The sequence below is a fragment of the Chiloscyllium plagiosum genome, chromosome 13 (genome assembly GCF_004010195.1).
Source record: "Chiloscyllium plagiosum isolate BGI_BamShark_2017 chromosome 13, ASM401019v2, whole genome shotgun sequence".
NCBI lineage: Eukaryota > Metazoa > Chordata > Chondrichthyes > Orectolobiformes > Hemiscylliidae > Chiloscyllium > Chiloscyllium plagiosum.
The window spans coordinates 67560862-67575161 of record NC_057722.1 but is presented as its reverse complement, the minus strand read 5'-3'; the positions used below and the strand labels follow the sequence as shown (position 1 = coordinate 67575161).

The window sequence follows — 14300 nt, the reverse complement described above, 5'->3', positions numbered from 1 at the left end:
GTCTGGCAGCATCTGTGGAGAAAAAAAGTGAAAACATAATGCTTACCTTCATCAAGTATAAAAGTAGGCAAGTCGGCATGGACAAGTTGGACTGAAGAGTCTGCTTCCATGCTGTACATCTCTATGCCTATGACTATCTATGACATGTTGCAGTTGTATAAAACTTTCATCAGGCCACATTTGAAGAATTGTGCGCAATTCTGGTCCCCACACTATAGGAAGGATGTGGAGGCTATTGGAGAGGGTTCAAAAGAGGTTTACTAGGATGTTGCCTGGATTGGAGTGTATGAACTATAAGGAGAGGTTGGACAAACTTAGATTGTTTTCGCTAGAGCATTGGACGCTGAGGGGCAACCTGATAGAAGTATAGAAAATTAGGGGTGGCATGGATTATGGAAGTCTTTTTCCCTAAATGGACATGTCAAATACTAAGGGACATAGGTTTAAGGTGAGAGGCGGAGAGATTAAAGGAAATTTGCGAGGTAAGTTTTTTGCACAGAAGGAGGTAGGTGCCTGGAATGCACTAGAAGAAAGTGAGGGTTGCAGATGTTGGAGATCAGAGTTAAAAAGTGTGGCGCTGGAAAAGCACAGCAGGTCAGGCAGCAACCGAGGAGCAGGAGAATCAACGGTGAAGGGCTTATGCCTGAAACGTCGATTCTCCCGCTCCTCGGATGTTGCCTGGCCTTCTCTGCTTTAGCAGCTCCACACTTTTTGAGCCTGGAAGACGCTGCCAAGGGAGGCGGAAGAGCAAGATACCGTAGCAATGTTTAAGAGGCATTTAGATAGAGACCTGAAACAGGCAGGCAATAGAGGTATGCAACCATGTTCAGGCAGATGGGATTAGTTTAGAGTGTTATCATGGTCAATACCTGACAAGACCACAATTTATTATCCATCCCCAGCTACCTTCAGAAGGTAACCACCACTTTGATGTGACAAAGTGAATTGCTAGGTGACCTCAGAGCCCAATTAAGGAAAGATCAGCAACCTGGGGTGGTATGGGGATGTGACATAAAGTGTAGAAACAGAAATAGGCCATTCAGCCCATCACATCTGTTTCGGCAGCCAGTGAGATCCTGGGTAAGAGCGACATATTTCCTTTCCTTAGAGAACATGAATGAACACATGATTATGAATTACTGCTAAGTTATTCAGTAAAGGGCAGCAAAGGTGGCTCAGTGGCTAGCACTGCTACTTCATGTGGCCGGGGCCTAGGTTCGATTCCGCCCTTGGGTGACTCTCTTTGTGGCGTTTGCACATTCTCCCCGTGTCTGCGTGGGGTTTCCTCCAGGTGCTCCAGTTTCTTTCCACAGACCAAAGATGTGCAGGTTTGGATGAAATGGGGATAATGTGGGGTGCTGCATTTAGGTAGGATGCTCTTCAGAGGGTCAGCATGAGTCAAATGCCCTCTTTCTGCACAGTGGGGATTCTATGAATCATATCTTATTTTCTTTTACTGCATTGTATCCAGTACAAGGATACCTAGCTTTATGGGAACTGTAATACTAATCTTTAAACTTTATTTTTTCGTTTTTCTAATTTATACGTAAGATTTTGTACCTAGGTATCCTTGTAATGGCAACTTTGTACACTTTTCGCTGTACTCATGTAGTCCTGTACTTGACTTATTATCATGTGATAATAAAACCCGATTCTGATTCTAAGCCAATACCAATCAGATCTAACCTGAAGCCACATTTGATGCTGTAACTGTGTGACTTGGATTTCAAAAGGAGTCAGTTCTCCGAAGAAAAGTTAAACTGGACTCGAAATGTTAACTTTGTTTCTCCTTCCATACATGCTGCAAGACCTGCTGAGTTCCTCCATGACTTGCTGTTATTACTTCATTGCTGGGACTTGCCTGTATAACTGCTGTACTTCTGAAATACTTAACCAGTTTTGCCGCTTTCAGTGTACAATTCTAATTAGAAGAGCAGGCATTGACATTGCAACATTATTCTTGCATAACTTTGCAGCCGTGGTAAGCTAGATCACAGTTTCATCTTGGCTTATTGAACTGTCAGTTTTAATGAACACCAAGGAAGTGACTTAACATTACAGCTATATTTCATTGATGAGTTAATTAAGGAGGGAGGGCGTTTTGCAACTTTTCTGGGCAATTTCCCCAATTGCTGAGAAGTAATATCTAAATTCTTTAGATAGTGACCTCTTCCATAGTGACGACCCATACCATAACATGTAGGAATTAGGCCATTTGGTCCATCTGCTCTGCCGTTCAATGAGATCATGCCTTATCTGATCATCTCAACTCCACTTTCCTGCCTTTTCCCCATAATCCTCAATTCCCTTCCTGATTAAAAAACTGCCTACCTCAGCCTTGAATATACTTAATGATCCAGCTTCAACAGCCCTCTGTGGTAAAGAATTCCATAGATTCACTCCCGTCTAAGAGAAGACATTTCTCCTCACCTCCATCCTCAATCCACGACCCCATAAACAGGGATTATATCTCTGGTCCTAGACTCTTCCACACACAGAAAAAAACTACTTCGCATCTACTCTGATAAGCCCCTGAAGAATCTTGTCTGTTTCAGAAATGTTGCCTCTCATTCTTATAAATTCCAATGTGTACAGGCCCAAACTACACAACCTCTCCTCATAAGACCTGGCATCAGCCAAGTGAACCCTTGCTGGACTGCTTTCAAGTATTGTTCCTTAGATAAGGGACCCAAAACTGTTCACAGACTTCTAGCTGTCTGAGTATGTGTTGTATAGTTTTGGCAAAAACTCCCTATTTTTATACTTCATGCCGTTTGAAATGAGGCCAGTATTCCATTGCCTTCCCCATTACCTGCTGAGCTTGTGTGATAGTTTTCTTTATCATTTGTACATGAGGCCTCCCAAAATCCCTCTGTTCTGCAGGTGTCTGCCATCTTTAGGATTCTGTTTCCTATCAGATGGTGACGCAGATCTATTTGGTTTTCTTGATCGGGGAGGGTCACCCATTTCACCCATCGCCCCTGCGCTGCTAGCCGTTATTGGACCCTAGTCCAGCATTGCCTCCACTTTAAAATTCACATTCTTTGTTTTCAAATTCCCTCTTCCCAGTCTCAACAAACCGTGGAGCTGGAGTGAATGCAGGATGCGGACCTTGACTGGGCCCAGTGTAGAGGAGAATGGGCCCAGCACAGACCTCAAGTGGGCTCTTACTTACAGGGAGACGATAGCCTAATGGTATAATCTCTGTACTGTTCTGGGGACTTGGGTTCGAATCCCACCGTGGCAGATGATGGAATTTGAATTCAATAAAAAATCTGGAATTAGGAGTTTAACGATGACCATGAATCTGTCAGGGAAAATCCCATCTGGTTCACTAATGGCCTTGAGGGAAGGAAGCTGCCAACTTTACCCAATCTGGCCTCCATGTGACTCCAGACCCACTGCAATGTGGTTGACACTTAACTGCCCTCTGGCTAATTAGGGATGGGCTAAACTAGTGAGCGACACCTTCATCCTCTGAATGAACAAAAAGAACCTACCTTTCTGGGATTAGCACGGCCGAGATAACATCCGCTGATGTAGCAGCCGGCAGTTCCAATCCCAGGATTTCCAGGATGAGCACGGGACCTGGAATTGTAATTGGCAGCTGCGACATCAGCAGAGGCTATCTCGGCAACGTAGGCCCAGCAGCGAAAGCTGGAGCCTGAGGTTCAGCGACTTCAATGTTGATTGGATCCGGTCTTGATGAGGCAATGGTGGAAGGCTGTCACACCGACATCAGTGAGGTGGACCCAGCGGAGAGAGACGTGACACTGACATGGGTGGGTCAGGTGCAGGCGGTGGTGAGGGAGGAGGAGTAACGGCCCAGCAACGAAAGATGGCGCCTGAGGATCGGCGAATCTGTTGGTTGGGTCCGGTGTAGATGACAGCGAGACAGTGGAGGAGAGATGGCAGCACAGGTGTCACTGGCTCAGGATCAAGGGATTCTCTTTAAACTATATCTTGTTCTTACCTTATTCTTAAATTATTCAAAACGGCACCGAATCATGGTGACAGCTTTTCACTGTACTTTGTTGAATCCTTACTGTAAAATACACATGACCATAAAATCATTCATTCCTCCAGATCGCAAATCCTCCTGAAATACCTGCCCTCTTCCAAACCCTCAACTTTCATCACTGCCATTGAAAGCCATGCTTTTAGCTGGGTAAAAATAAAGTCACCATACTCCCAGTGGACTGCTCTCTCATCGGGCAGAGACAACTGTGGGTGAAGTTTAGATTAGATTAGATTACATAACATTACATTAGATTACATTACATTACAGCGTGGAAACAGGCCCTTCGGCCCAACAAGTCCACACCGACCTGCCGAAGCGCAACCCACCCATGCCCCTACATTTACCCCTTATCTAACACTACGGGCAATTTAGCATGGCCAATTCACCTGACCTGCACATCTTTGTGACTGTGGGAGGAAACCGGAGCACCCGGAGGAAACCCACGCAGACACGGGGAGAACGTGCAAACTCCACACAGTCAGTCACCTGAGGCGGGAATTGAACCCGGGTCTCAGGCACTGTGAGGCAGCAGTGCTAACCACTGTGCTACCGTGCCGCCCACAAAGTTAACCTGACGGTCACCAAACCTCAGGCAAGAGGCAAGATGCGACTTTTACGGTGAGCTGAGCCAGTGTGTTCAGTGCAGTTCATATCACTCTGCATCACAAACCAGCTGACTAGCTAACTAACCCCCTGCCTAGGCTTTAGACAGTGGAATGCCTTCCCTAAACCTCTTCACTTCCCGACCTCCATTTCTTCCTCTAAGATGTACTTTAAAATTGACCTCTCCTACCAAGATTTGAGTCCCCTGTCCTAATAGGGCAGCAAGGTGGCTCAGTGGTTAGCACTGCTGCCTCACAGCGCCAGGGACTCAGATTCAATTCCACCCTCAGGCAACTATCTGTATGAAGTTTACACATTCTCCTTGTGTCTGTGTGGGTTTCCTCCCACAATCCAAAGATATACAGGTTAGGTGGACTAGACATGCTAAGTTGCTTATAGTGGGTGGGCTAGCCATGGGAAATGCAGAGTAGGGGGAGTTTGGGTGCTGTTCAGTTGGTCTGCTTCCACACTGCAAGGATTCTATGATCTCCTTATGTTGCTCAGTGTTAAATTTGATTGATGTGTTCCTGTACCGTATCTGAGGATGTTAAAAAGCCAACATGTTAGGTTTATACATTTTGGTACCCTTTTTGCATATTATTTCCAATTCCTTACTCTGAGCTTTGTTTATAATTTATTGGCTTTTTCCTTTCAAGTAAATCACCCTGAATTAAAATTATAATGAAAGAGTTTACTGAGCTAGATGGATTGCCTTTGTTTTTGACAAGAATATAGAAATCAGACTTGCATTTGAACGCTGGAAGAGTTTGAACAGTTGTAGAAATTTGTGTTGTTTGGCCAAGTAACAGAACAAATGAAAATCTGCTGACCAGGATGTGCATAGCCTGTACAAAATGGGTGATCTGTTTTCTGGTGGCCAGTTACTGGCAGAGCATTTCCACCCTTAATTCTCCAGTCTGATGTACTGTACAATTGTTTCAACGTGACAATGTGTATGTAGTGTTCCCTTCAAGCTGCCATACAAAGCAACACCAGCAGATATGAAGAAACAAGAGAAAGCACAGAGTTGATAAGAAAATCAGCCATTACTGTAGCTGTTTCAAATTTCCCAAGAGTCTTGAGCACGGTCACATCCATCATTAATGCAAATGAAATGACCTAGCCTTGTTTTAATCTAAAAGTAAATTCTAGATATCTTCTTGTAATAATCAATAAGATATTAATAGAATGTTTTTAAGATAGTTTTTTCAAGCAACATAGTCTGGATCCAGCCAAATCCAACAGTAGTAAACTTGGTCTAGTAATTGCAATCAAGTGGATCTCACTCACTACGAAATCCTTGATTCAGGTGGTTAACCTGGGCCCGTCAGGGAGCCCTTTCAACCTCCTACGCTCCAGTGAAAAAGGTTCCAGCCTATCCAGCCTTTCTTTATAACTCAAACCTTCCAGCGTTGGCAACATAGACATAAACAGGGGATTTAGAATCTCCTCAGTTGGGGGACCAACTCCGAGCTGGCTGGCTACAGCCAGTGTACTGTGTACATGTAAATAAAGGGTGACTTGGTGAGGGGATACTGGCCCCTGTGCAGTTATTTCACTTGGAATTATGCAATCTGACAGGACAGGTTAATGATCTCTGAGTAATGGCACCTATCGGTAATAGTGATCACAAAATGAATTACGTTTACATTTAGATTTGATGTGAAGAATGGATCTAAGGCTAGTATTTAAACTTAAATAGGGCCACTATTTGGGTGCCTGAATGCTGATCTAGCTGAAGGGAACTGTGATATGAGGCTGGGAGATAGATCATTGTAGAAACAGTGGCATATACTCAAAGGGATATTTCAGAAAAATGTAATTCCTACTACAAGGAAAAGTTCTTGGTTAATGAAAGATATTAAGGAAAACATCAGATTTAAGAAAAAAAAAGTAATTGCTCTATGATTAGAGGAAGCTCAGTTGAACACTGTGTCCAGTTCTAGTTGCCCTGTTACGTAAGGATATTATTAAGCTGGAGAGGGTTCCGAGAGATTTACCAGGATGTTGCCAGATGTGGAAGGTTTGAGTAATAAAGAAAGGCTGGGCAGGCTGCGACCTTTTTCACTGGAGCATAGGAGGTTGAAAGGTGGCCTGATAGAGGTTTATAAAATCATGACGGACACAGGGAAGGTGAATGATCGGGGTGTCTGCCCCCTAAGATGGCAGATTTGAAGACTAGGGGGCATACTTTTAAGGTGCGAGGAGAGAAACTTAAAAAAAGACATGAGGGGCAAATTGTTTACACAGAGGGTGGTTCACATATGGAATGAGCTTCCTAAGGAAGTGGTGGATGAGGGCACAATTACAACATTTAAAATACACTTCAACAAGAAAATGTGTAGGAAAGGTTTGAAGGGATATGGCCCAGGAGCAAGAAGGTGGGAGCAGTTTTGTTTGGTATTATGTTAGACATGTACTGATTATATCAAAGGGTCTGTTTCTGTGTTGTATGACTCTATGACTGATCTCAATTCAAAGAACGGCAGAAAATGTCTTAAAGATTAATCAAGACAAATTAATTTGAGCATGGAAGAAGCTGACTAAAAATCTAAAAACAGATAGCAAGAGTTTCTGTCTGTATTAAAAGGGGAAAGAGTAAGTCAAGTGAGCATTGGTCCTCCAGACAATGAGAATGGGGAGCTAATGATAGATAATAAGGAAATGGTAGATGTAATACATAAAATTTTGCTTCTGTCTTCACTGTAGTGCATATAAAAAATTTGCAGTAATGCCTATAAATCAGGAGATTGAAGGAAGGAAGGACTTTATTGAAATTTAGTGACTGGGTCCTGATTGACTTCATCCTAGAGACTTAAAAGGGACACCTAATGGGCTTTTACATGCATTGGCATTAACTTTCCAAAATTCAATCAATCAAGAAAAGGTTCCATTAGATTATAAAGTAGCAATTTTAAAAAACTCATGGCAGCCCTTAAAAAGGTGATGGTGAGTTCACCTCTTGAACCACGAGAGTCCATTTTGATGTCAGTCCACACGCAATACCATTAGGGAGGAGGCTCCAGGATTTTGACCCAATGGTCATGGGTTTGGAAAGCACTGTCAAAGGAGCCTTGGGTGAGTTTCTGCAGTGCATCTTGTAGATGGTATGCACTGCTGATACTGAGCATCGGTGGTGAATGGAGTGAACATGTAGTGCTAGTCAAGTGGATTGCTGGACGGTATCAAGCTTCTTGAGTGTTATTAGAGTTGTACACATCCAGGCAAGTGGGGAGTATTCCATCATTCTCCTGACTTCTGTCTTGTAAATGGTGGACAGGTTTAAGGGAGTCAGGAGATGAGTTCTCACTGCAGGATTCTTTGGCTCTGACCTGCTGTTGTTAACACAGTATTGATATGGCACCTCTAGTTGTTTATTTATATAACTACTCCAATCTAGAAGGAAGTGAAGCAGAAAACAGGAAACTGTAAGCCAGTTAGCTTGACGTCAGTTGTGGGAAAGCTGTTAGAATTGATTATTAGGCAGACTATATCTGGGCACTTGGAAAAGTTCCAAGGTGGTCAGATCAGTCTCTGGCCAGTGGTAACCTCACGCATGTTGATAATGGCAGTTTGATGATAGTGATGCCATTGAATGACAAGGGACAATGATTAAAATCTCTCTTGTTGGAGATGGTCATTGCCTGGCGTTTGTGTAGCATGAATGCTACACGACACTTGTCCAGGTCCTGCTACATTTCGGCAAGGACTTCTTCAGTAGCTGAGGAATCTTGAATGGTGCTGAACTTTGTGCAATTATCAGCAAGCTCATCTACTTCTGACCTTATGATGGAGGGGAAGTCAGTGATGAAGCAGCTGAAGATGGTTGGGCCTGGGAGACTACCCTGAGGAACTTCTGCACAGATGTCCTGGAGCTAAGATGACTGACTTCTAACCACCTAAACCATCTTCCTTTGTACCATCTTCCTTCCTCCAACCAGCAGAGTACAGTCTCATTACTGCAATAGCGTGTCAGTTTATACTTTAGTCTCTGCAATAGGACTGAAGCCCATTATGAAATTTCTTTTGATTAGTTCCTGGAGCCACATAATCTCTTTACCAAGGGAAGGGGAATGCTCCTGACTAATCCATGCTGTCACAGGCTGACAGCTTTATCCTATTTTCTATGCTACAATGAGAGTATTTGTCACTGCTTTGGGTGACAAAAATGGGACGGATTCAGGATTCCAGCCTTTGGCAGCACTCATCTCAATCTTCAAGTTAAATTTCAGAAAGTCACCGACTCACAGTCTCATGTATCTTGTGAGATTTGAATACAAGTACTTTGTTATAAAGAAGATCGTCATAAGTGTATCAAGTTACCTAGACTCCTAATTTTTGGGGATGAGGGGGGAAGAATGGTGTGTGTCTGTCTGTCTGTGTGAGAGAGAGAGAGACACTAAAAGCTGTAACGAATACTTGTTGCCCAAGTGAAGCCTGTACATGTGGAAGTGCATTCTGAAAACTGCAGTGCAAGTGCAGGACAACCTCACCAAATATGGTGCAGAACAGACGAAAGTAAAAGCATCCACTATCAGAATTTGAGGCTTACATATTATGGCCTGATCTGCACTTTAAAAGTAGAGAGTGCAAATTTCCTTTTATAATTTAGCCATGGTGGAGAAGGGAGCCAGACCATTTTATCTTTGTGTTGCATTGTTATATACCAAGGGTAAACAGACCCACTTAACTCAGTTTTGAGTTTAATTCAACGTTCAACGTTCTAGTGACACACATGTTTTGAGGAGTTCTTCAAGAATGTAAACAAACGATTGCCAACGTCCTGTTTCAGCTCAAGTATTTGGTTCAGTACTACTCACGCTTTACCATTAGGCTTGCTCTCATTCCTCTCAGGCAATTTTTTTTGTCAGATTCAGTACCATAAGATTTTAAAATCTGGATTTAGTGTCCTGTTTTAGTGGGACGACAGCTGAGGTTGCCAGTTATCTGTGAATTGTTGTCAACACTCAATTTGAATTAGATTACTTACTGTGTGGAAACAGGCCCTTCGGCCCAACAAGTCCACACCGACCTGCCGAAGCGAAACCCACCCATGCCCCTACATTTACCCCTTACCTAACACTACGGGCAATTTAGCATGGCCAATTCACCTGACCTGCACATCTTTGGACGGTGGGAGGAAACCGGAGCACCCGGAGGAAACCCACGCAGACACGGGGAGAATATGCAAACTCCACACAGTCAGTCGCCTGAGGCGGGAATTGAACCCGGGTCTCGGGCGCTGTGAGACCACTGTGCTAACCACTGTGCCACCGTGCCGCCCACTGTACTGATGATTGGTAACCCTGCGGTTTTACAATGCTCATTGATGTTTTTGAATACTCCCAAGGCCTCACTCTTTTCTTAAATCTCTTCCAACACCCCTGATTTTCCATTACTCTATCATTGATAGCAGTGTCTTCAATCGCCTTGACTTCACGGGTAAGCCATGGCCTAGCAGTGTACTGTTGCTGGAATCCAGAGATGTTCTGAGGAACTGAGTTTAAATCCCACCACAGCAGATTCAACGTCACCATTTTTTTAAAAATCTGAAATTATTACATCTAATTCTGACAGTGAAACCATTGTTGTAAAGACCCATCTGGTTCACTAATGTCCTTTAGGGAAGGAAACTGCGTACTAGTGACTCTAGTCCCACAGCAATATGGTTTACACTTTAACTCTGACCTCTAAAATAGCCCAAGCAAACCATTCAGCATTTTATTTGAGGACAATTGGGTATAGGGAATAAATTCTGGCTTCTGGGTCAGTGGTGCTGAAAGAGCGCAGCAATTCAGGCAGCATCCGACGAGGTTTTGCTGCTCGTCGGATGCTGCCTGAACTGCTGTGCTCTTCCAGCACCACTGATCCAGAATCTGGTTTCCAGCATCTGCAGTCATTGTTTTTACCTCCTAATAAATTCTGGCTCAGCCAGTGATATCCATATCCCATGAGTGAATTAAGAAATGCTTTCGAATTTGCTTCTGAAACCTCGCTCCCACTTCATCTTTCTATCCTTTTTATATCCCAACTCCTCTCTCTGTTTTAGTTGAACTGCTTATTTAAATACCCCCCATTGTTTGTTTACCACCATAACTTTCAGTCTATTTATTGAATTAACCTGAGTCCATTATAACAATAAGATTGGCTTTGTTTAAGTTTAGAGTTTTGTATGTGCCTGGATGATTTCAATGTCAAACTTAAATGGAATTCCAGAATGTTCTGTCACTATTTCTGAGTGGATATTTTACCTGCTCATAGCAAAATGCTAAGTGTGAGATAGCTTCTTCCCTAGTTGGTTCGAAACATATTGTTTCAAGAAAATATTCATCAAACTTATGTTCTAGACCATCCTTTTTCATTTCATTGTCCCAGTTTGTGAAGATTAAAGTCTCCCACAGTTATTAAATTGTTTTATTTTAACGATATCCAATTATTTCTTGTTCAATGCTCTGCCCAGTGGAATAATGGATAAAGCTGTGACATAGTGGCAGTGTCACTGGACTAATCATTCAGAAAGCATCCCCCCCACCCGCCCCCCGCGCCTCCCCCCCGGTAGGTTAACGCTGTGGGGACACAGATGTAAATCCCGCCATGACAGGAGGTGAAATGTGAATTCAGTAAAAATCTGGAGTAAGAAGTCAGCCAGTGTAACCACGTTGAATGTATTTTAACAACAGTGTCCTTTAGGGAAGGAAATCTGCCATCAATACTCAGTCTGGCCTAAATGGAGAATCCAGGAGTTGAGAGTGTGTTGCTGGAAAAGCACAACTAGTCAGACAGCATTCGAGGAGCAGGAAAATCAACATTTCGGGCCAGAGCCCTTCATTAGGATCCTAATTTCCACCAATACTGATTCTACTTCATGATCTTCTCAAGCAAGATGCTATCACACTTGCATCCTTTTTGTCATTCCTGATGAAGGGCTTCGGCCCGAAACGCCAAGTTTCCTGCTTCTCGGATGCTGCCTGATCTACTTTGCTTTTCCAGCACCACACTCTCAACTCTGATCTCCAGCATCTGCAGACTTCACTGTCTCCTGGAGATTCCAGGACCATAGTCCACAGGGTCGACTCTTAAACGTGCTGGTTAATCGGGCAGTATTTAATGCTAGCCTTCCCGGTGACACCCTTATCCCATGAATGAATAAAAACAAAATAACTACTGTTCAACAGCCTGTATTTTCTTGACTCAAATCCTAATTTCCACCAATACTGATTCTACTCTATGATCTTCTCAAGCAAGGTGCTATCACACTTGTGTCCTTTTTGTTATCCTGAACTATCAAGCCCACCTCTCCTCCTTTGTCATTCTGTCTGTCATACAGAAATATTGTATGCTCTGGAATTGTTTTTCCAACCTTGATCCCCTTGTAGTCGTGATGTAGAGGTGCCAATGTTGGATTGGGGTGGACAAAGTCAGGAGTGGCATGACACCAGGTTATAGTCCAACAGGTTTATTTGAAACCACAAACTTTCAGAGCGCTGCTCTTTCATCAGTTGGAGTGCATTGCACCTGATGAAGGAACAGCGCTCTGAAAGCTTGTGGTTTCAAATAAATCTGTTGGACTATAAACCGGTTAAAACGGGATAAAAACAATGATTGGTGTTGTGCCATTTCTGACTTTGTCTCTTGTAATCTTGCCTTGATAATAGTAATTCCATCTAAATGGTTTACTTCTATTTCTTCCCTCTATCTTATTGCAGATGCTTCAATCATTGAAAAGCATCTTGCATTTCAGTTTTCTGAGTTCTGTTCATGGTACTTTTATTTTGCTAAGTACCCTGTCCGTTCCTGCTTGGTTTTACCCACATTGGGATGCCTCAATTTTTGTCTTTAGATTTCTAAATTTCCCAACACCAAAAGTCTCCCCCTGTTTCCCAATCCTGTTCATTTAAAACCACTGGTGAGACCACTTTTGGAATATTGCGTGCAATTCTGGTCTCCTTTCTATCAGAAGGATGTGATGAAACTTGAAACGGTTCAGAAAAGATTTACAAGAGTGTTGCCAGGGTTAGAGGGTTGAGCTACAGGGAGAGGCTGAACAGGTTGGGACTGTTTTCCCTGGAGTGTCGGAGGCTGAGGGGTGACCTTGTAGAGGTTTACAAAATCATGAGGGGCATGGATAGGGTAAATGGACAAGGTCTTTTCCCTGGGATGGGGGAATCCAGAGTTAGAGGGCATCGGCTTAAGGTCAGAGGAGAAAGACTTAAGGGCAACCTTTTCACAGAAGTTGGTGCGTGTTTGGAATGAGCTGCCAGAGGAAATGGAGGAGGCTGAAACAATTACAGCATTTAAAAGGCATCTGGATGGATATATGAATAGGAAGGGTTTAGAGGGATGTGGCCAAATGCTGACAAATGGGACTAGATTGGGTTGGGATATCTGGTCAGCATGGACGAGTTGCACTGAAGGGTCTGTTTCCGTGCTGTACATCTCTATGACTCTAAAACCCTGTCCTATCGTTATACAAATATGAATCCAATAAATACAGTTTGTTGTTACAAAAATAATGTAAATCATCTTAACACTTTGAAGTTTTGTTTTAATGTAGGCGGGGACCAGGGTTTATTGAACAGCTTCTTCAGCAACTGGGCAACAGCAGACATCAATAAGCACCTGCCTTTCATTTACAACCTCAGCAGTGTCGCAATCTATTCTTACCTTCCTGCTTTCAAACAGTAAGTACGTACAAAGTAAAATCTTCAAAAAAAAAGCTCAAACATGATGGTTGTTTTCTAAAAAAGCAAGAGTGAACCATTTGCAGACAATGAGAGAAGGGTAGGGCTAGGTATATTCTATTTGCATAGACGCTCAGTGGACCAACCAGCATTCTTCTTTAATGTAACTGTTCCATATCTCTACGGATCAGTTTTTTGGAAGAATAATTGTTCCTTGTATTGAGAGAGCCAGTTGCTGTTAAGCCCTGGATACCTCCCTTGGTATTAGTTGAGAAAATTTACTCCATTTTTAGAATCCTGAAAGAATGGGCAAGAGAGCATCATGGGATGTGTTGAGCCTTCTACACCGTTCAGCATGAACGTGACATAACATTGGGCTCCAACTCCATTTCCCGTCCATTGCCCATGATCCTCGATTCCCTGAGAAACCAGAAATCTCTCTAGTCCCAGCCTTAAACATGTTCAATGACAGAGCATGCACAGCTGCCTGGAGTAACAAATTCTAGCAATTCACATTCTAAAACAATATACCAGTTCTGTACTTTAACCTCTTCACCCAAGCTTCATTTCTGTCTCTCTAGCCAGGGAACAGCAGTTGTTTCTGATATATGTTATGTTTTTTTAAATGATTTGCATTTATGTAGTGCCTTTTGTGACCTCAAGATGAGATCCTTGCTTCTTTCCCACATCACAGCGTACAAGAAGACTGGTTACACTGCATCAGTCTGTTTGTGGCATTGTGACTGGTATTAATCTATTCTTACTGACCTGGGAAATAACATTACGACAGCAAGAATTGTTTTGATTTGGAAGGCAGAATTTATTAGGTTAGCGTGGGAAGCCAGCTAAACATTGGGTTTGTTCATCAAATCACGTGCAGATGGGCGATCAGTGGGCGGCACAGTGGTTAGCACTGCTGCCTCACAGCGCCAGAGACCCGGGTTCAATTCCCGCCTCAGGCGACTGACTGTGTGGAGTTTGCACATTCTCCCCAT

The 14300-nt window shown here is 43.2% G+C and overlaps 1 protein-coding gene across 2 annotated transcripts in view; it reads left to right on the top strand.

Moving 5' to 3' along the window:
• LOC122556171 (glycogenin-1-like) overlaps positions 1–14300 on the top strand; it is an 81584-nt gene that overhangs the window by 47936 nt on the left and 19348 nt on the right. For both annotated transcript variants that reach the window (XM_043702691.1, XM_043702690.1), the window contains exon 5: positions 13179–13305. In XM_043702691.1, coding sequence (XP_043558626.1) covers positions 13179–13305 — 127 coding nt within the window. The remainder of the gene's footprint in view (positions 1–13178; positions 13306–14300) is intronic.